Source organism: Linepithema humile, chromosome 5 (genome assembly GCF_040581485.1).
Source record: "Linepithema humile isolate Giens D197 chromosome 5, Lhum_UNIL_v1.0, whole genome shotgun sequence".
Lineage (NCBI taxonomy): Eukaryota > Metazoa > Arthropoda > Insecta > Hymenoptera > Formicidae > Linepithema > Linepithema humile.
Window position 1 is genome coordinate 19,150,887 of NC_090132.1, and position 21,805 is coordinate 19,172,691.

Sequence of the window (21,805 nt, forward strand, 5' to 3'; positions counted from 1 at the left end):
GCGTTTGTTTAATTATATATACGCCTTATCGTTCATTGGTCACCTCAGATTATTGACCATTTTCATTGCAGCAGAAGTAAAAGCGAACTTATGTTGTCTCATCTACTTTGCCGATACTCGATGCTTTAATTGATTTGTGACATCTATGACTCGTTCAGATTTGTTCCCGCCAGAAAACCGGTGTTGACCGGTATTTATGTTTCACAAAATTTAGATTTGTACGGCTGCATTGTATATCTAATTATAGTGCTTTGTTTATTATAATTTATTTTTATATAACGTCGTTCTTAACGTGAAAAGATGTCCGAAGGTAATTGATATCCAACCATACGACATATCACGCGGCGGACTTAACCTATGATTTCTTAAAAAAATAATCGTTTATACAAATGTCTGAATAAAGTTTCTCAAATTATATAGTAATGATATAGTAATAATAAAATGCATGTAATTGAGAATTAAGAAACTTTATATTTTTTATTAATTGAGATAATTTCACATATATTTTCTGAGCTTTATGTATTGTTTGAACGATATGCATTTTTTTTACTTTTGTAGTAATAAACGATATATTGAAACGTTTATATATTATTTTATAATTTATATTAAAAATTTTAATATTTGCATTTATTTTAATACTTTTATTTATAAGTAATTTTAAAAGCTTTAAAAACTATCTTTGTATGCAGATAAAACAACAGAAGATATGTGGACTCCATATAAAGAACTTCAAAGTCTTGTTGAGAAATATTTAATATCAGTTCCTGATATTCAAGACCCACAGTATCATGAATTAACAGAAGCATTGAGAAATCATAGACAAAATTTTCTTACCATCTTAAAGAATCCAGTAAGTAATGTATGCTTATATATAATATAATAATACAAAATTAATATTTTTATCAGATTATAATAATATACAACACATACATACTATATAATTCAAATTATAATTTATTCCAGTATATAGAAATATATTAATATTGTATTTTTTTATGTATTATAGCCAAAAAATATGAAGAGTCGTGAAGAAATTGAGAAAGGAGTCACAGATGGTATAACACTACCTGGTTTGGGTCATCAAATATTATCAAAGGAATTAGTTGATGAGACTTTTATCATATCAAATATGTATGACTTGAATGAGTTTATGGCATTGGATCTTCTCTGTACTGCTCAACTTCAAATGCCACATCATCCTGGATTAACACGTGGTTTAACAGCTATTCTTCTGTATTACGATGGAAGGAAAGCACTGACATCAGTATTAAGGACTTTGGTGCATACTCGCATTGGTCATAGTTGGGCAGTAGATGCACCAGTTGCGCTCACAAGACATATTACAGACTATACGAATAAGTTGCAAGAAGATGGCCTATTGAATAGAATTTTGTCTTTATTAGAAGAAATGGATCCTACTAAGGTATTACATAGAAAAAGAATAATAAGAATAAAAATGCCGTATAAGATTTTTTCATAAAGAACTGAATAGAATTAATAATTTTTAAAAAAGTAATTGATATTTTTTTTTAACTTCTCTGTAGATTTTGTAAATATTTGGATCAAAATGCATTAATTTCTGCAAAATTTTATACAGGAACAAGATCTACTGCAACAAAATAGAGCTTTAGGTGGAGCAAAACATCATCAAATGGTTATGAAATTATACAATGACACACGACAAGATTTAGCTGATATTTTGTACTTATGGTCTGCTCAATCGTCTCTACCGAACACAATTCTATTTCGTCTACTATCTATACTGCAAACACGCCAAGTTGAATCTGAAGCAGGCGAAGGAGGACCTGACAAAGTTACACTTGCACTCATTATGGCTGTTTTGAATGCCCTGAACTTCAGCTTTTTACACAGTCGTGAAAACGGCGAAGGTACAGCATAATGTTTTATTATTAGTATCTCAATATGCAATTGTTACATTAATTATTTTAATATTTCTTTCAGAATTAATTAGTTCAATGCCGCTAATAACAGAGAGGGAAACTTTGGAAGAATTGAATCAAAAATTAATATCGACCAATATAAATTGGGAAAGTGCTGGATTGCGAGGAGTAATACAGTTTGTTTTGGCAATAGCTGTGATTACAATTAAAACAACTAGCACTCAGTACCAGACACAGAACATCACTACAGAAGATGAAATACTGATAGAAGCAGCCTTAGCTAACAAAGCTTTTCATTTTATGGCTGAGGTTTTGTTCAAGAGTAGTTGCATTTATCAAGAAGAATTTTACGTTCGCTATTTTCACACGCTTATCTCCGATTTCATATTATTAATGCCAGTCAAAGTCAAAGAGTTGCGCAGTCGCGCCGATGAATCCATGCGTTTGATCCAAGCGTTTCAGCAAGAAGGCATCGAACCTCCGATGAATCTAGATAATCACTTTGAATATTTGATGCTGATGGTGGCGGAACTGTATAAGAAAGATCCGTTAAAATTAAATTTAGCTATGGATTATTGGTGCCATCATACTGATACAACTCATGTATCAGCTCCTGCGTACATCAGCCGTTTGCCCTCTAGACAAGTTGCCCTGTTTAAATTTGTGCGACTCGCCGGAGAGATATTGCCAGCAGGTATATTTGTTCCGTATATGAAGATGATTGCATCTCTCGCCTCATCGCCACAAGCTGCTAGACACGCGTTCAACTTTTTTAAACCCAATGGTAAGTTCATTATCCAAACAAACTGTTTATAAATTAACATTTCTTTCGCAGTGAAGTTATATATGATAAATATGTCTGTTGTACAGGATCAACCGGTTCAGCAACGATTTCATGGGATCATTTCTTCAATTCCTTAAGCCGATATTATTACAATTTAAGACAAGAATTACCTCCTAGTCAAGATACAGTGTATAGGCAAAGATGTCATCCAAAGGGAATCATGCCTCAGGAGGTCAAGGGTCTGGAAGCAGTATTATTGGTCGTCCAAGTGATAGCCAGGAACGATGAAATGTCAAGAGTTGCAATATGCGATCATCCGAGCTGGAAAGTTTTGCCGTCTTTGATCGGCTTGGTCAGCTGCGCAATGCCGATACCGCTGAAGGGTGTGCTAGTGAGAACTCTCGCGGCGCTGGCCAAATCTCCCGAAAGTTCTTCCACTGTTTGGCAGAGTTTGGAGGCGGCGCAAATCCTCTCCACTATACCAACAACGAGCAGTTATCAGCCGAGAGGCGTGCAAACGGAACTGGAAGAGATCGAATCCAGGAACGAGGAGTATCCGTTGACACGCGCCGTGTTAGAACTATTAGATGTGCTCACGAATTTCCCAATACCACGCCTGTTGGGCGTGGGCCAGCGAAATCCAGGATTCGATCCGTATTTACACTTCATCATTAATACCGTCTTTCTGAGATTCCACACTCGCTCGTATAAAAATCCCGCCGAGAAGTGGGAGGTAGCGGAAGCGTGCTTGAAGATATTCTCGAAGTTGATAAAGCAGTACGAGCCAAACGTCGAAGATTTCGTGGGCTGTAAAGTTGAGTTGCAAGGCGGCGATTCTACTTTGGTCAATTCGGCCCCGGGATATCATCTGATGACTCAATTGCACACCGCTTCCGAGTTATTGAGTGTAATATTGTTGATCCTGGACGAAGGTTGTAAACACTTCGATACCTACGTCAGTTTTCCGGGAAAGGACTATCTGGAGAGCTGCAGTCTTCATTGCTTGGAGATATTGGAGCGTGGATTGAAAATGCAAAACAATTACATGATGCAGTTGACCGCCATACCAACCGTGAATAAAATTACGACCGGATTGTCGCGTCTGCTGCTCGGAGTAAATCCTCGCACGGGCAAACCCGATCACATGATTAACATCGTGAAATACGTATCCTACAACTCGTGGCTGCCGAAGCAGGCTTTTGTGGCTGTTAGCGTTATTCACAGCGTGACTAACGAACCCGGAGCAGATTCCGAGTTGTTGTCAACGTTCACGGCGACTTCCACTTTGACGACGAATATCAGACATGGCTTTGTCGAGTGCCTAGACGCGGATAATATCTCGGAGGATGACGACGAGGCAGCTGGCGAGCAGGGCAGGCAACAAATCGGAAATTGCAAAGAAAGAATTCTGCTCTTCATGATGCACAGTATTACGCGACCCGCGCCCAATCTCGCGCATTATTTACTTGGCTTTGAGATAACTAAAGACATCAGGAAGACTGTGATCCAGCAACCGGGAATCCTGGGATTCCCACGCACTTGTCTGCACTCCATCTTGGGCATTTTAGAGCAATCTCTCGACCGCGGTCGCGACAAGATAACCGAAGCCTGCTACTGCTATCTTCACACACTGGCAGCTAATAGCAAAACGTCGACACCTGTTCTCAGATTTCTACGTACCACGAGCAATCAGGATTTCGTGCAGAGGCATCTCTCAAAATTACCATTTCAAGGACCAAACAGATCGACCGAGCTCGGCTGTATGTCTTGGTTACTGAAAATAGCAGCTATCGAGTTGCGAGTCGCTGGAGGTAGTCTACAGACGTCCCTGATTCAACGACTGGTGGGAAATTTCAATCAGGACAAAGACCAGATTGCACCGTCGCAGAAGCTTCTCATGGATCTCTTGCATTACATCGACTTCCAGTTGTACCTGGAGCCTGCAAAGTCTTGGGAATTCTTTGATCCGTCGCAGATTGAAATGGTTTTGGGCAAGTGCAGCACTCCAGTCGCGTTAATGGGCGGTCCACGGCTCATTGACATTAGAAAACTGCATTCTCTCATCACCGAGGAACTGACAGTCACGCAGAGCAGCGCAACCGCCACCCAACGCAAGCTCATGCAGCAAGAAGTAAAATCTATACTTGCACACGCATTGAAGAAGAATCAGACCAAGGTTCTGTCTTACGCGACCGTTAAATTCGTGGAGGGCTGGTGCCAAACTACGGAGATACTTTTCTCCGTCGCGACCAATCAACAACTACCAGCGGCTCAAAGGCAAAATCTCCTGTTGAACTTGTCCCACGACTTGCTGCAGAAGATGACATCTTGCGAAGCCCTGAGCGAGATCAAGACGCTAGTATCCGGCACTGTCTTAATGCTGTTGGTGAACTTGCGAAACAGTTTCGTGATTCAGTCGGACGAGTTGATGCCGTCGTCGCCGTCAAACACAACGATGATGAAGATTATTCTAAGTCACATTTTACAATGGATCATAAGCGCCGGCGCTTCCTCGCAGAAAGTCGTGACGCATCTTTACGCGGCCTTGTTGAACTTCTTGAGTATCGTCGGCTTGGAAAAGTCCGAGTACATAAGCGCGATCGACTCAATGTACATCAGCCAACTGGACAGTTCGCTGAACAGGCTCATGCCTGTGCAGGAACGCTCGCAACGTTACGCGACGATTCAAGTCATCAACAGCTTCGGAAATCAGCTGATGGATATTTTGTGCCACAATTGCTCAGGTGGACACGATGTGTGCAAAATGCTTGCGTTGTCCTGCCTAGACAAGATCTTGGAATTGGATTGCGAAAATGCGTGGATGATCTACTTGGCGAGTAGAGGCTACTTGAAGCATATGATAGACAGCCTATTGGAATCCGACAATCTGTTGCGGTGTATGCTGCAACCGGAACCGCAGACGCTGCGACCTTTGTACCTGTATGAGGCGAAGATGGCAATTTTCTGCAGAATGGCATCGACGAGACTGGGTGCCGAGAGTCTCTTGGAGAATAAGATTTTATCTTGCATGTCAAGTATGTGCGTGTTCGATCAACATCCTGACGTGCACATCGGTTTCGAAGGTGGCGACTACTCGTTTATACCGTCGGTGGGACAACGCTATCAACAAATTTTCTTGCCAGCTTTATACCTCTGCGACGCTCTCTTCACCACGCTGGGAACGGAAAATCAATCCTGTGCCGTGCAAGTCTGCGGATTTCTACAAAGTCACAGAGATACCGTAGAAATGGCTCTAAGAAATGCATTCTCGCACGCTAATGTGCTTTTCTTGAAGGAGATTGCATGTCTCACCGGTGTTATATCCAGATCCGCTAATATAGGTTTGTATTGCAAAGCGCATAGACTATTCATATATTAGTTACATTATAATTATATTATAGTATGAATATTATTTTGCAGATATGTACAAACTCGTGGATGAGGAATTGGCGAAGACAAATATTGATGATTATAAATTGGAGAATAGTACTGGAATGAGGGAATTGCGAGCTCATTTGTACCGGCTGCAAAAATTGATGCTGTCGTTGTTGCACAAATTCCAATTGCAATCGATTCCGATGAATCATAATTACCAGCAGGCTGAAGCAAACCAACAATATCTTGCTTGTATACAGATAGTCGCCAACATCATGTTATATACACGTAATCAAGTAAGGTTTTATAGTATATTATATAACATGATTCTATTATGTAATACAAAGTGATGGGCTAGAAATACCTAAAAATTTGCTTAAAATTGTTATCTATTGAAGTTTCTAATGTCACGTTGTACATTTCGTATCGTCATTTCAGATGCAACATAGCCGTATGGATCAGAAAATACGAAATGTATTATTCGATCCTCATTTAACGCTGAAACCTGGAGGACGGCAAGACAAAATAAAAGATATCTCTGGTGGAGTGCATTTGGGCACAATAGTCGAACAATTAGTTTCTGTAACAAATTTGCTACACACTGAATTACCTCACCTCGACTCCTTAATAAAGAAAACGCAAGTGGTAGCCGACATGAGCACAGCGGAATTAAAGAAAGTTAGTATCAATAAAACTTTCAATAAAATTTGCTCATATATACATATACACAATATCATAGAAATTTAACACGATTGATCTTATTTTCAGTATATGTCTGATAACGAGGTGGAACTCGATATAGGAAAGCAACGACTGCTTGTCGAACAACGATTGAATCGTTGGGTAAAGGATAAGCGACAAAGCATAAAATATTGCTCTCTTATAATAGAGCATACTTTATATATTCTTTGGAGTCATATAGACTTTTACACTATGCAAGTGATATCACGGCAAACCCAAAGAATGCACGGTTAGAATATTTAATTTTTAATCAATAATGGATGTGTGTTTACGCGTTTATAATGCGTAAATAACTTTTATTCGTTTAACTATTTAAAATCATATGTTTGTTTATAGTGTCTTCAAGTGGCATCGATGACAGTATGATAGAGTGGAAGGTCTCGTCAGAAACATTAATGGAATTAAAACAAGGACTTGTTTCTACATTTACAGATGCTTTTATTACACAATTACTGGACACAACACATAGCGAATATGCAACAGTAGATCGTAGCTTTATCGAAGCTCTTATAAGACGAATTAAAAGACTATTACAGTTTATAATTATTAAGTAATGAAGATTAATTGTAACAATTGTAATCACGTACATAGTTTCAATTTTTAAATGCGGATCCCATTTTATCTTAAAATTGAAACTATATATATGAAATTATTCACTTTCTTTTTTTTGCATTATTTGTAAAACATTTGTTAATAGATTTATTTTAGATTAATATGCTTCCATGTGTGTTCTCTTTTTCTATTTGACATATATAATATGCAATAAAATATATTCTTGTAAAATATATATAATTACATGGGTCATATAAATTTTTATTTAAAAATATACAAATAGTACCTTTATTTCGAAATCTATAAATTAATTTACATACGTAATATATGTTAGTATATATAAATTAGATATGTATAAATATATACATATGCAAACATGATAAATAAAAATTGGTAGATTTACAAGTACAGTTTCATATGTATATGTATATATGTATTTCTATATAAATTATGATTAATAATTGTGATGAAAATCAATTCTATCCATTTTAAGAAGCAATTATTGCTTCATCCCAAGGACCATAAATGTTATCTTTATATTTTTGGCATCTGATATACCAAAGTGGACAAATAAAATGAATAAATATTATAGCAATAATAAAAACGTACGAAAATGTTTGTGAAATAAATAAAAGTAAATATATAATACCAATTGGCAGAACGGTTGATATAACAATTTTGTTATTCATTCCTGTCAGTAAATATGGTAATAGTACAAAACATTGAACTGAAACTGTTAAAAGTGAAAAAGCATGTAATGGCGATGCTAATCTAGAAGCCAACATTAATGATCCAAAAATTGAAGAAGTTATGGACAAAGAATCTGATAAAGAGATCTGTGATGATCCATATTTGCTAAATATTAAATGAGTCAAGAACATGAATATTGTCATAGCATAAATTGTATCTGTACTGATTGTTTCTGTCAAAGTTTTTAAGATAGGCGATAATATATAACCAAATGTAAGAAATATTAATACTATCCACAAATCTCTTATTAATTTTACAGGCCGATCAAGTACTTTTATATTATAAATAAAATATCCAAGAATTGTTAGCATACCTCCTGCTATTACAATAACATTAGGTGTAATCCACTCGTTATTTAACCAAATAAATATGATGACAAAAAATATCACAATGCTTAATTGTATAGATATACTAGCGCCCAAATTTATAGCTTCTACCAATGTCACATTATTTGGTTTTATATTTTTACGTAGTTGTTTTAAGAAGGAACTATCTGTGTAATTGTCCGGCAAGCCATAATTTTCGTATAAATTTTTTCGCCATCGTGTTTCTTTCATATTGTTAGTTTCTGGATTTTCGATAGAAATGCTAGAATTTCTCATAACTTCTGTTTCTATAAAAAGTCTTAAATAAATCTATAAACTATATACGCCTCACACACAAGTAGAATCCTGTAATATTAAAATTTATTTTTATTCTTACACTTATTTATAATAATTAATAAATGTGCAATATCTACTCACCGCTTCTTGAGAAAATTGAATATTATTTTGAATGTATAGAAAACAATATAAATATATAAATGCTATATGAATCATATTTACACAAAATTATATTTCAGAAAATTATTTGAAACATAATTATCTCTTTTTCTTTTATTGGTTTATAACCTATTTTGTGCACATTTTGACAGTAATAGGTCGATAATAGGTCTGTTCTTTATAGCTGAACTGGCTGCACTAGTTCAGAGTTTATCTTTCTCTTTCCAATGTGGAGGGAAAAAGATAAACTCTGAACTAGTGCAGCCAGTTCAGCTATAAAGAACAAACCTCTAATATCTGTGGTGAAAGACCGGGCTCCGCGCTTCGGCTAGCTTCGCACACTAGAAAAGAGTAGACGTACTATTGCTGTTTCCTTTCTGTACGCGGCTCTTGATTGTGTGTGTATTTCCTCCATTGCGGTTTACGCGGGGCCGCGTCTCTGTTTTATCATTATTGATACAACATCTGTGTGAAATGTTTTAGAAGCTGATTGTGTTGAAAAGTTTGTTTGTTTGCTATAATATCCCTGTTTATTGCGCAAATTAAATACAACACATACGTTTAATACATCTTATTAGTTATTTTAAATAATTAATCATGTCATGTTTACAGTGAATATATACACATGCCAAAAGTATTTTTCATCAGTTTATATCGCATCGACTTTTAATATCACGTTGCGTTACAAATTTATTTGCTGTTTCCAAGGTGATAAGTTAAAGGATATAAGATATGTATGTACAATTTAAAAAAATAATTTTTTAAATAACTATTTACTTGGTTTACAAGAAACATAACCTTTAATTATATTAATTTTCTCCACAGTAATTTTTCCATTTCTAGAAATTGAATAAATACACAAAAAATGTATTCGAATAATATAATTAAAAGAATACCTGGCGATATACTTCCTCCTTCAAAAAAAGAAAGCCAAGGCTATATCAATGATTTAGGAAAGAAACAGAAATTTGAATTGGAAGAGCTTTTAGAAAGACAGAATAAAATTCTTGCTAATAAGTAAGAAGAAATGAATATTGTGTTTTAACGTTAATTAATCTAATTTGTCGCTAATAAACACTAATTAATCTCTCTTAATCTAGCACTTTTTCTTTGTAGGAAATTTATTTCTAATCTTCCTGACAAAGGAGAAAAAATTATAAATTTTTATAACAAGATATTAGAAGAACTTGAGCATAAAAATGAAATGGAAAGAGCTGCTAATTTGCTATCGCAGCTTAATATAGCATCAGAAGGCAAAGCAGCTATGAGTAAATTAGAATGGACAGGAAAATATGATGATAAAAATGAAGAAAGTATAACGAAAATTGAGCTAGATAGTGATGATGAGGATAATCCATTAAAAATACTAGCACAAGTTAGTATAATATAAATATGTCAGTAATAATTATTGCTAATTGCTGTAATAATTTATTGTATTCTGATAGCCCACAGGAAGTGGTGTTCATAAAAAAAAGATTATACATTTAGCTCCTGAGGAGAGTCTTATTAAGCCAGAAGACATAACAGAAATAGAATCCTTCAAAACAAGTCCTTTAGATGTGGAACATGTAAAATATATCGTTGATAAAGTAGAAAAAGCAGAAGAAATAAATAAGAAGGAACCATTTAGGCCATATAAAACGACTAAAAGTGATGTGCATAATCCTATGAAGGAGAAACAAAGGAAGCTGCATAAAAACTGGGAGGTCACAGCAGCTACACCACCTCTTATAGTTCATGGAGCAGCAAAGGTCTTAAGTCTTAATGAATCCTTAAAATTGCAAAAGGAACAATCCGAAAAACTACAGGTGTTTAACATTTTCAAAATCTTCAAAGTTTTTTAGAAGGCTAGCATTATTTTTATGTATTTTCATTAATTTTAAGTTAATATTTTGTATGTTTTGCGTTTGATAGGAAATTCAAGCAAAACATGCAGTGGAACGTCTGGCTAGTCAAATAGGATTACATAATATTGGTACTGCTCCAAGAAACATTGGAAGTTATCGTTTACAACAACATATGAACGGTTCAGTTTCATCTTCTTCGTCTGACGATGAGGAAAATGAAGTACATGATGAAGAAGACAATGACAAAGGTGGCACAGTAGTGTTTACTGTGGATTCTGTGGAAAGTTAATAATTGTCATACTTTTGCAGAAACAATTATATGTGTACTATAAAAGTGTACTATAAATTAATTTATTTTTATAAAGAAAGTTATTTTTCTTATAATAAAGTTTAATATCATTTTGAGTTACTAAATTATACTTTTAGTAAATTTACAAGTCAAAGAATAGTTGAAATTAGGATGTTTAAAAGACTTTATTGTTTTTACAACATTTAGATTAATTGTATCCAAAGTTATTAATGATTTCAGTATATGGTGCAGTAGCTTTGCTAACCGATTCGCCCGCTTGTTTTGTGAGTTTCTGTAAAAAAAATATAAATATCTTTATACATTTGAAAAAATTTGAAAGACAAAAAATTATAAAATTTAGACGTATAATTACCTTAAGTCCATTCCTTTTTTGGACTTCAAGGATAGCTCTGACACGTCTCTTATTTTCCAATGTACGAACGACAGCCTTGTATTTCCACCCAACTTCGTGAGACAGTCTACCCACATGACAGTACTAAAAATTAAAAAGTTTGTGTTAGTATCCACATTTCTGATATAATTAATATATTAAATTATTCTTTATGAAATTTTAGTGACTCAGTTTAAAATAACATCACACAAGGTCATACTGACCAACCTCAGACGCAAATTACCATACCATCATTGTTTTTTTAATAAGAAAAATAATATTTCAAACTTAGAAAAGAATTTAGATATATATTACTTACTTTCCTGCCTGGTTTGAGGCACATCACTCTCATGGCACCAGGTACAACAAGGCGCTTTCTACGATCATAAGGAGATGGACATCCTTCGTAAACTTTCAACCGCCTGAGAGCATCTTTTCCTCTTTGTGTCTTATGTGGGATCATACCTGCAAATAAATCTTTTCAATATCCTTGCACTTGCTGCATTGTAAAATAATATGTGCAAATTAAGGCTCATAAAATGTTTTTTTTTTTTCATTATTTCTCAAATAATGTAGGTAAGTTGTGTGTAATCATGTATAATAGATTTTTATCATCAATATTGATAGCAATAATATATTTACAAGTTTACATACCACGAACTGTTTTCCAGAAAATCCTGCTAGGTGCACGGAAGTGAAATGGACCTCGTGCAGGATTTACGTTACATCTCTTACGCAAGAAAGACATAAACTTCAATTTATTCCTGAAAACAGATAATATTACATTGTTGTACCTCTTAATTATTTTAATAAAACATATAAATTATTTAAAATTAAATCTTTCTAATAATGAGAACTTACAAACCTGAAGAAATTACCACTTATATTTAATTGTTCACTGCGTACAACGATAACTTTATTGCCTTGCAGGATAGTTTTGGCAATAATAGCAGCCAACCGCCCCAATAGATGGCCGCGGCCATCTATTAATATTGACTGAAATTGTAATATTTTCAATTACGAGAGGAAAAAAGTCAATCTCTACGTAGCACATGTTATCGCCTCCATCCTTGATATTCGTGAAATTTAATGCACACATTCTATGGATCCGGAATTAAACAAGCATACACATGATACACATCTTAATAAATCGTATCAAAAACATAATTAAAGCGTTATTGCAAAATTGATGCCATTAAATATGAATTTCATTGCATACATGAATTTTTATATGTCCATACGAAGTATGGACGCCGCCATAGACACGTGTATAACATGGTTCAGGCAAATCAAAGTTTTCGCATAATTCTTTTTTTTCGAACAATTATTAAAGAACTTATATATTACTTCTCATGCTAAATAATCACGACCACATATATACTCTACGCAAAAGATATTTTGGCTACCTAAAATATCAAATCTTTGAATACGAACCTTCTCACTGAAACCAGTCATCCCGGTATCACGGTGGAAAAGATCTAAATGGCCGATGCCACCTTCTACCGGAAGTCACCATAGTGACACAGGATGACCAACATTAAGATTGATTTCTGTGGTGAAATTTTTCTTTAGGCCTGATCTACAATGTACTTCTTGCGTATTATTTCTTGCTCTTTGTCTTTCGTTTTGCTTTTTATGTGCTTGTCGCATGGAGTCAAGAAATACGATGATTTACAATTTCTCTTTTCTGAATTTCTAAAGAAAAATATATCTTTACATAAAAGCAAAAAGACAGAAAACAAAAATTAAAAGCACATTGTAAATTGGGCTTTAAAATCCCTAAAATCACACACACACACATATGTTATATTAAAATATATTTTTATATATATACATACTTATTACTTATATGTAAGTATATAAGTATGATCAATATAAATTTTATTCAGAAAATAAATAATATTCTTTGATTAATATTAAACCAAATATTATACACTGAATATTGAAATGCTATCAATATATACAAAAATCACACAATATATATTTATTTTTATAAATTTATATTAAATAATATTAAATTTTATATCTTCATACTTGATCTAAAATTTTATTATCTTTTATAAAAAACAAAACAACAATCAGTTTTCAATGGTTGAGTTCTTGTTGGGAAGAAATAGAATAAATAAATATGCACAATATGGTGTATAAACATTTCATTTATTTAACAAGAAAACTGGAATTACAAAAGTTGTTTTTATTCTATAAATGTATAGGAGATCGAATGCTTATATTAACTTTGACAGAAATTTTATTCCGAATTAATCTAAATGATGTAATTTTGATGCCCCTGCAACCTTATCCAGCTTAATTTGTTAATTTTACAATGACTCATCCTTGTTGTTACAAAATGCATTAAAAAATTAAATTTGGCATTCGAGTAGTATTGTAGAGGTAGTATTACAAAAAATATATAAGTCGAATATCACATGAAAATTAAATTAATTGTTTTATCAAGTTGTTTATACAATCGAAAAATATTGCAAACTATATAAGTAATATATATATAATATATATGTATTACTTAATATATCATATTGACCTTGCAATAGATGTTAATTTATTCGTGTGAACTGGATGTTAAAGTAATTATTAGTATACAATAATTTAATTGTTATACACTGCAGGCACAGCCATGTGTTTTTCATGTATGATCTCTAAGAATACCACTATTATACAATGCCATACATATTTTTTTTTTAAGGAAAAAAAAGACTAGTCAGTAAAAGATAAGACTAGTAAAAGAATGAGGATAGAATATAGCAATCTCCTTTTGGTAAATAAAAAAAAAGTATCAAGCTTGAGTGTTTCTTCTGAAAAGGATTACGAAAATTAGTATGTTAATGGGAAATTGTTTTTCTATGATTAAATATGCTACTTGTTTTTCGACATGATTGCAGGAAGTAACTTTATTCTCAGACAATTTTTGTATGAATGTCCTTCAATAAAGTTAATTTTACTAATTCACTGATATGAAAATTATATGACAACCAATATTAGAAAGTAATAATAATATTTCGTTGTACAATAATCGTAAACTAATTATTAATAGTTTGACTAAATTATTTGAGAAAAAAACGAAAGATTTGTCGAAGAATGAAAAGGCACTTCCCTGAAAAGTAAAGATGTACCTGAGATCGAAAAATTTGCTTGTCGTTTTTCGAACAAAATATTAGACATCTTTACTTTAGTTTGTATGTATATATTTTTTGCTGATTTTTTTGGTCCCGTTTTGAATTATTATATAAATTATTTCACTGATACAAAAACATAATTATCAATTTTAGAGGATGGTTAGTAGAATTTCGAAAATCCTTTTAAAAGAAACACAGTCTTGCTAACTTTATTATCAATCGTTCATTAATTATATATCTGAACAAAATACTATAAACGTAAATAATTAATTAGTTCAAATTTGTAACTTTTTTTTTTAATTTTAGGTATTTTCCATCTTTTTTTGTTTTTAATATTTTGCAAAAGATAATATTAAGTTTATATATTCTTTATAAGTTTAAATTCATGTGGAATATATTTTTGGGGGAATAGCAATTATATAAAAAATAAGTACTGCTTCCTTCTTTTAATATATAATGTTATAGAATGTTATTTTGATATCAAGCACATGTTTTTTTATGGTTTTAGCAGACTATGGATTGAAGTATTTTTAAATGAAAATATGTTGCTAATTATGTATGTGTGCAGCGTGTAACAACCATTTTTGAAACATGATGTTATTTTTTATTAAGCAATTATTTGCAATATCATGCGGCATATAATTATGTTAACAATAATCAATAGCTGCAAGGCACCGTGTATTTTATATTCATTGATATTATATGAAAGACTTGTGCATGGGGTAATGAGTAATTATTATATCGGAAAAATTACGTTAAATAATGTTGGCACAATAATCATTGTAACAATAATGAAGTTGTTACATAAATATTGAATAATCTGCAAAAGGAATTTATTTAGACATTTTTAATCGTTCGTGAATATCTTAAAGTTTTAAGATTTAGAGATATTCAAGCAAGCCTAGATGGTTGTAGCTTTAATATACTCAAATTTTATTGCACAATAGCAATTTTAGCATTTATATAGGAACGATACCCGTGCATTTAATACTTTGTGCTTTATACCAGAATGAAAGATGTTTTTGCACGTTAGTAAACACAAACAGTGTGATACTATCTCATTTCAAGATGTTGCACAGTTAATAATGATTTTAATATTTTCAAAAAAAAAAAAAAAAAAATGAGAAAATAAAATGCAGGACAAGTTATCATATTCTGCTTTGTACCTTGCAAACATAAATTGTTCGAAAATAAGACTTAACATGACAAGGTACTAAGCATATCGTAGAAGACGATCTTGGCAGTCTTATTTCGCTTTGTCCTATTCTTCCATATCGTTTCAGATCACTAAACTATTAAGCTGCCAGCATTTAACAAAATGCTTTTAATTCATTTAGAACAGCTTGTTCTTCAGAATAGAACGCTTTTAAATATTATTTATCCTAGCTAATATTTAAGCATTTCTGTGCTAGTCTACAAAACACAGTTATGTCGCGATATAAATATGATCTTGGATTATCTTCATAAATATGCAGTTCAGATTGCGTGTTTCCTTTAATCTTTGGTACGTAATATTAAATATCCGCTTAATTCTTGCAAATACATCGGGATCATAGACTGACCTAGCTGTATTAGTCAGATCGAATGGCTCTACAATGTTGCAATAACTTCAGTAAGTATGATAAAAAGTAAGATAAAAGAAAAATCTCCCTCCCTTTCGACTTACTGTATTAAAATAATATTCATTTACCTTCGATACACAGATATTTCCATTGATGTGGATCGTTCTTGAGTGACTGCACCATACGACACTCATCTATCGGTATTTTGCTTGCCAAACGTACAGATATCGCATAACGACTGAAACTGATTTAATAGTACAAATTAAATATTGTTTGTCGAGATATTGTTTCAGAAAATTCTACATTATTTGCATATGACATTACTTACTCGAATTCCACATAGTATCTAAAAAATTCTACCAGCAATTCTCCAAGAGACTGACGATTCTCGGGTAAACGAATAGAGGAGGGAATGTTTAAATCCTCATGAATATCGATATCATGAATATCTGTGTGCGGGCTGAATTTGCCTACAAATATCGAATGCAAGCATGGTAGAACTGGAGGACTGGCACCACCTGTAAAATAACCCAATAAATATTCATATTCTATTTTAGAATTAAGCTAGAAAAAAAGTTAATGTCGTTACATACATTGTAGGAAATGTATAACCATGAGAACCAGAGAGTAACTAGATATTGTCATGTTTTTCGCATTATTGATATCTTGACATTGAGCCCAAAGTTTCACAACAAGTACTAGTGGTTTAACCCTCCAATCAACTGTGAAAAGAAGTATTCATATTAATTGGAATTACAAAATATTCTTTTCAGTATCTATTAATATATATTCAAATTATTAATTAAACTTACGTCTTGAATAACAATATAACAGTTGTGTATTTCTTATCCCAACAGCATTGTTACAATTTAAATCAACTTTTAAATTTTGCAGTGCATCACGGAATCTAATAATCGGCACTTTTGCTTGTATAAGTTCGAGTTGTTCAATGAATTCTAGTTATGAAAAATAGAATAAAATAGTCATTACTAAATATACTAAAATATTTGGAGAATTGTAATTCTTATAAACTATACATACCACATTTTTTTAGATATTTCAGTATTTGTCCTAAATGTTCCATAGCTTCATATCTCTGATCCATTTCTGTGTGCCTCACTAAAAGACACATGTCGACATCGCTATTGTCTGAACCAAAACCATTCATTGTTGAACCAACCAAAAATAAACCATATTTTGGATATGAAGTCTGCAAGGGCCATTATTATTAATAAATTGATTAATATGTTTTTTAGATACTCTGTTTTTAAAGAATTTATTTATGCTTATGATTATTATGCATTAATCTTTTATCTTACCTTGATGTAAATATAAAGATGCTTCCACAACATCATTTTATTTCTATATGTAACTTGAGTTTGTTGATTTGATATAAATTTCGACCAAATTTGTTGTGACAAACCATCCCATATTGATCCAGTAACGAGATTGTTTGGTACAGAAGTTACTTCTACTAAATGAGATCTAGCAAGAAATCTATCAGGAGCTATGAAACATCTGGGATATTGGGACATATTGTAATTTGGTAATATAACTTCAGTAAATTTACGATTTCTTGGAGGCCGCTGAGAAGGTGCACTTTCACTCCTGCCTGAAAACAAATATATTCAATTGTTGCAATATATTTCCTACTATATGTATTTTATAATTCCAATCGCCATATAGAATATATTAGATTTTAACAGATGTTATTGCACATAAATAAAGCTTACCTGATAAATACCTTCTCCGATTTTGATAATTTTGAATGTGAGACCTGGGAGAAGAAACAGTAGTATGATAATAATTAACAGGCCGTTGGCTTTGATAATATTGATGTGCAGAAGTATTCGAAATTAAGCCATTTGATGTGGGTTTATTGACTGCTCTATTATCTGGATGCATTTTATGATGTTTTCTGAAAAAAAATTATATAAATTTACAAATGGTATATATATAATTTTCAGGTATTATTATTTATGTCATTAAATAAAGTTAATTAAATTAATATATCATTAATTGCTTGATAAAAAAAGTGATGAAGAGAAAGGGGAAAGTCTAAATATATATCTTCATCACTTTTTTATCAAGCTATTAATAATATATTAATTTAATTAATTTTATTTAATGTGACATAAATAATAATGTACCCAAAAATGTATCTGAAAATTAAATAATATATATTACATCTTTCACAGTCACTCGTGATACATAATGTTGACAACTTCATAAGTTGGGATTCACACAACCTTTTAAGTATGTATCACAAGTTTTTATTTGTTAATGCTCATCATCACTTTTCAAAGTCTATTTTATTTTTTAATATTTATTCGTATATACTTTAGTGTGTTTGACTAACTGATTGCTGTCCGATAATCATAGTTTTCTTTACTATGATATGTTATTAGGTCATTTTACAATTTAATTTAATAAACTCTCATGTTTTTACATCGATTTCATTTGTATTTGCGTTTATAATTTTAATTTATTCCATCTAGACTGCTTTTAATGTTGTACTGAGGATGGGCGAAAGATCGACCGAAACGTTTATTAATTTTTGAAATCAAGAATAAAGAAGAATTAAATAATAATAAAGAAAAAGACATAAAAAATTTTTTGGCAACTAAGATCCTGCTTTGGGCCCTTGATCCTCCTACTTCAATTTTGTTAAATAATATGATTTTAATAATGTACAATATTTACTTTATTCCTTGTCTTCTTATTGAACTTGTAGAATCACGTTCATCTGAACTCTCTGTTAAACTATTGTCGATGTGATGTTTGTTTGGTGTTGGTGAACGAGAGCTAAACCCACTGTCACTATTATATGTCTCATACTTTGGAAAGGATTGCCTGTACGAACTTCTTCTGCCGTTTCTATTATTCCAACTTGGTTTCTTTGTCGAATTAGTATTTGTGGGCTTGAAACCATAATTTGAAGGTGGTATAATTGAAGTATTATTGGATGTACCTATTCGTCTTTCCCAATTTGTAGAAGACAAATTATTGTTTGATTGCATATAATCTATATGTCGTAATGATGGCACATCGATTCCTATTAGTTGTAATAAATCTAGTTGATGGGATCCTGTCTGCAAGAATATTATTTGTATACTCCCAGAAAAATAGAAAGAAAGACAATATACACAAGAATAAGATATATTCAAAGATACAAAAATAAAAAAAAATCTCATCATTAATACATATTTGCATTGTTTTCATATAATTATATAGTTTTACATGTTACAAACAATTACAATTTTTTATGTAAGCAATGCAATATGTAAATAAATTTTGATCATTACACTTTTATAACGATGTTATTAAAATGCATCTGTTGTTAATGATTGTGTTCACAGTGAATTTCGGAAAGTATAAAGTATATTTAATAAATAAGAATATCTTTTCAATTAAATTTAAAAGATTTTAACATATACCTGCATCATACGATGCCTGTTATGTCCAGAAATATCTGGACCATACTGTATGAAATCAGTTTGGTGCAATGTATTTACACCATTAATATGCAATGCATGAGCTTGTGTCGGAGGACACTGTCCACCCGTTTGCTGTCCATTCATTATTTGCACCGTCATTTGTGACGGATATACAGTATGGTACATAGTCAAAGTGAGAGTATGCAAAATACTATAAGATGTATTCCTTGGACACTTGTGTAATTTAATTGCTAATATAGCAGTATATTGCACTTGATGGTCCTCATAAACATTTATAGCAATCAAAATATAAGGCACAAAGTGTTGTTATCAAATATATCTTGCAATAATTACAGTTTTATCTAGTTTACACTTAGAAAGCTTCTTGCTTTGTCTAACTTTATTTACTTTTATATTTTATCCTTTTTTTTCTTTTTATATAGTTGTACAAAACATATGTTGTATCCCTTGAGATCTATTACATTAATCTAAAATTTAATAACATATATAATAATTTTATAATTATGCAAGAACCTATATAATAAAATTACAAATTCAAAAGCAATGAGACAATACAGTCATTACTTAGTGTCGATTTTTTTTGTGTAGTTTTATAAATATATATGCATATACAATATACAAAGCTATAGAAAACAAACACTATAGTTACAAACTTTAATGTAAATTCATGACTATAATAAGCAATACTTTCACAGCAGCAATTTGTTAAAGAAAACTTTATGGAATTTGCATAAACAAATAATTTATATGTTTTAATCTACTATGGTTATTGATTTTCTTAATTAATCAAGTTATATTAATATTTTACATAAATAACTGCAAGATATATGTTCTTAAGGCTTAACTTTCAGATATTTCTGTTGTGTGATATTTAATATGTGCCTTTACTTTTAGTTATTAATCAAATGTATGGTGTAATTTGCTTGTTTTATCACAACCTGAAAAAAAGAATCAATTTTCCAAATAATTTTGTACCAATTTGTTACATAGTTGTTACATAGATCTAATGTTAGTTCGTAAATTTAGCAAAGTATAAATTTTTATCAAATTATACTTTGCTATTAAACATGCATATATTGTTAATTAATGTATTGTTAGTTAATATATATTCTTTTAACTTATTTTTGTTGCAAATTATCATTAAAAGAAAACAAATGTAAACAAATGTAAAATAAATAATATTTATGCTAATTATATCTATGCTTTAAAATTGCTTTACAATATTATATTATATATATATATGTATATGTACCATTCAATATATATACCGTTCAATAAACATACATAGTCCCTGGAATTGAAGAACTCGAAAACAACATTATATAATAAATATTCAAAATATTTTTTTATAATTCTATCATCTGTTTATTACAGAATTTACGGACAATTAAAAATTGAAAGCAACGCTGATAATTGCCAAATTACACAAATATGTTCATTAAATCAGTATATACGTAGTATATTGAAACTACCCGCCCAAGTAAACAATGTGTTGTATAGAAGCATATGAAAAATATCTAATATCTGATAATTTTTACAGAATGCAGTAGCGAGAGTGGCTTCAGATTAAGTAAATATAAATAAACGTAGAAAATATGGAATTGTGTAAACAAAAATGTAAGGAGAAACATCGTACCTGTTCCTGTGCCTATTCACGGTCGCCATGTTGCACGAATATGTCCTTAGATGAACAGAAAATTTACAGAAAACCGATCTTTCATCCCCGGACTACGTTTCAGATTTGTGTCAATATGTCTCGCGTGTCGGAGATCCGATGCAGCGTTATCGCGACTGCCGTCGCGATTTTTCTATCGGCAGTGATTTTTCGACAGAGTACGTCACGTTGGTGACGAATACCTCTGTAATTGATGCCACACGCTCGTCACTATTAGCACGAATCGCCACATCAACAAATCTGTAAAACGTTTAAATTTTCAAATCTTTGACGTAATAGCACGTAATAGACGACTCTCACTTCATGCGACGGAATGACCGCGAGACGGCAGTGTGATAATCGGCATAAAGTACATAGACAGCATCTTTCACGAATGAAAATAATGGAGGATTCACATTGCTTTCGTATGACGTACAACATCCAATAACAGAGTATGTTTTCTAGTAACTTTAACAATTTTTTTCCTTGGAAACAGCTTGATTCAAAATTATATAGGTTGCTTTCCAGCTAGTTGAAACAAGGGCTGCGTTTCGAAATTCACTGCCAGTACTGAAAATCTACAATATACGTAACGTAAACTGTAGATTT

At 32.0% G+C, this 21,805-nt stretch overlaps 5 protein-coding genes across 10 annotated transcripts; 2 read left to right on the forward strand and 3 right to left on the reverse strand.

Annotated features, from left to right (window-relative positions):
- The first annotated feature begins 21 nt into the window (after window positions 1-21).
- Nup205 (nuclear pore complex protein Nup205) lies at window positions 22-7,576 on the forward strand. 2 transcript variants are annotated; one of them, XM_012370268.2, is made up of 10 exons: window positions 22-310; window positions 690-850; window positions 1,007-1,423; window positions 1,598-1,889; window positions 1,963-2,685; window positions 2,772-6,026; window positions 6,106-6,356; window positions 6,499-6,738; window positions 6,829-7,030; window positions 7,138-7,576. In XM_012370268.2, exons 1-10 carry the CDS (start codon window positions 301-303, stop codon window positions 7,353-7,355), a joined length of 5,769 nt encoding a protein of 1,922 aa, XP_012225691.1. In that variant the 5' UTR covers window positions 22-300; the 3' UTR covers window positions 7,356-7,576. The 2 variants fall into 2 exon arrangements, with proteins under 2 accessions (XP_012225691.1, XP_012225692.1); XM_012370269.2 differs by having other exon boundaries at window positions 22-218.
- Window positions 7,216-9,056, reverse strand: PIG-C (phosphatidylinositol glycan anchor biosynthesis class C). Its single transcript, XM_067355285.1, has 2 exons — window positions 8,847-9,056; window positions 7,216-8,774 (listed from the first exon to the last, which is right to left on the reverse strand). The coding sequence occupies exon 2, from the start codon at window positions 8,703-8,705 to the stop codon at window positions 7,842-7,844; it is 864 nt and encodes a 287-aa protein (XP_067211386.1). The 5' UTR covers window positions 8,706-8,774; window positions 8,847-9,056; the 3' UTR covers window positions 7,216-7,841.
- A 157-nt stretch (window positions 9,057-9,213) lies between these two features.
- Window positions 9,214-11,125, forward strand: Polr2M (RNA polymerase II subunit M). Of its 2 annotated transcripts, none has more exons than XM_012370280.2 (6): window positions 9,214-9,366; window positions 9,477-9,598; window positions 9,690-9,881; window positions 9,981-10,239; window positions 10,310-10,672; window positions 10,779-11,125. In XM_012370280.2, the coding sequence occupies exons 3-6, from the start codon at window positions 9,730-9,732 to the stop codon at window positions 10,998-11,000; spliced, it is 996 nt and encodes a 331-aa protein (XP_012225703.1). In that variant the 5' UTR covers window positions 9,214-9,366; window positions 9,477-9,598; window positions 9,690-9,729; the 3' UTR covers window positions 11,001-11,125. The 2 variants fall into 2 exon arrangements, with proteins under 2 accessions (XP_012225703.1, XP_067211385.1); XM_067355284.1 differs by having other exon boundaries at window positions 9,708-9,881.
- Window positions 11,126-11,166: 41 nt separating this feature from the next.
- Window positions 11,167-12,947, reverse strand: RpL13A (ribosomal protein L13A). The gene is made up of 6 exons (XM_012370282.2): window positions 12,826-12,947; window positions 12,257-12,387; window positions 12,046-12,155; window positions 11,711-11,856; window positions 11,374-11,496; window positions 11,167-11,292 (listed from the first exon to the last, which is right to left on the reverse strand). Exons 1-6 carry the CDS (start codon window positions 12,844-12,846, stop codon window positions 11,209-11,211), a joined length of 615 nt encoding a protein of 204 aa, XP_012225705.1. The 5' UTR covers window positions 12,847-12,947; the 3' UTR covers window positions 11,167-11,208.
- A 582-nt stretch (window positions 12,948-13,529) lies between these two features.
- Window positions 13,530-21,570, reverse strand: LOC105674129 (poly(A) RNA polymerase gld-2 homolog A-like). 4 transcript variants are annotated; one of them, XM_067355280.1, is made up of 11 exons: window positions 21,179-21,570; window positions 19,522-20,009; window positions 18,788-19,176; window positions 17,818-18,002; window positions 17,404-17,696; window positions 17,126-17,294; window positions 16,897-17,040; window positions 16,678-16,806; window positions 16,413-16,602; window positions 16,213-16,328; window positions 15,995-16,129 (listed from the first exon to the last, which is right to left on the reverse strand). In XM_067355280.1, the coding sequence occupies exons 2-11, from the start codon at window positions 19,705-19,707 to the stop codon at window positions 16,113-16,115; spliced, it is 1,818 nt and encodes a 605-aa protein (XP_067211381.1). In that variant the 5' UTR covers window positions 19,708-20,009; window positions 21,179-21,570; the 3' UTR covers window positions 15,995-16,112. The 4 variants fall into 4 exon arrangements, with proteins under 4 accessions (XP_067211382.1, XP_012225684.1, XP_067211384.1 ...); XM_067355281.1 differs by lacking the exon at window positions 19,522-20,009 and having other exon boundaries at window positions 13,530-16,112; window positions 21,179-21,568; XM_012370261.2 differs by lacking the exon at window positions 21,179-21,570 and having other exon boundaries at window positions 13,530-16,112.
- Window positions 21,571-21,805: the final 235 nt, after the last annotated feature.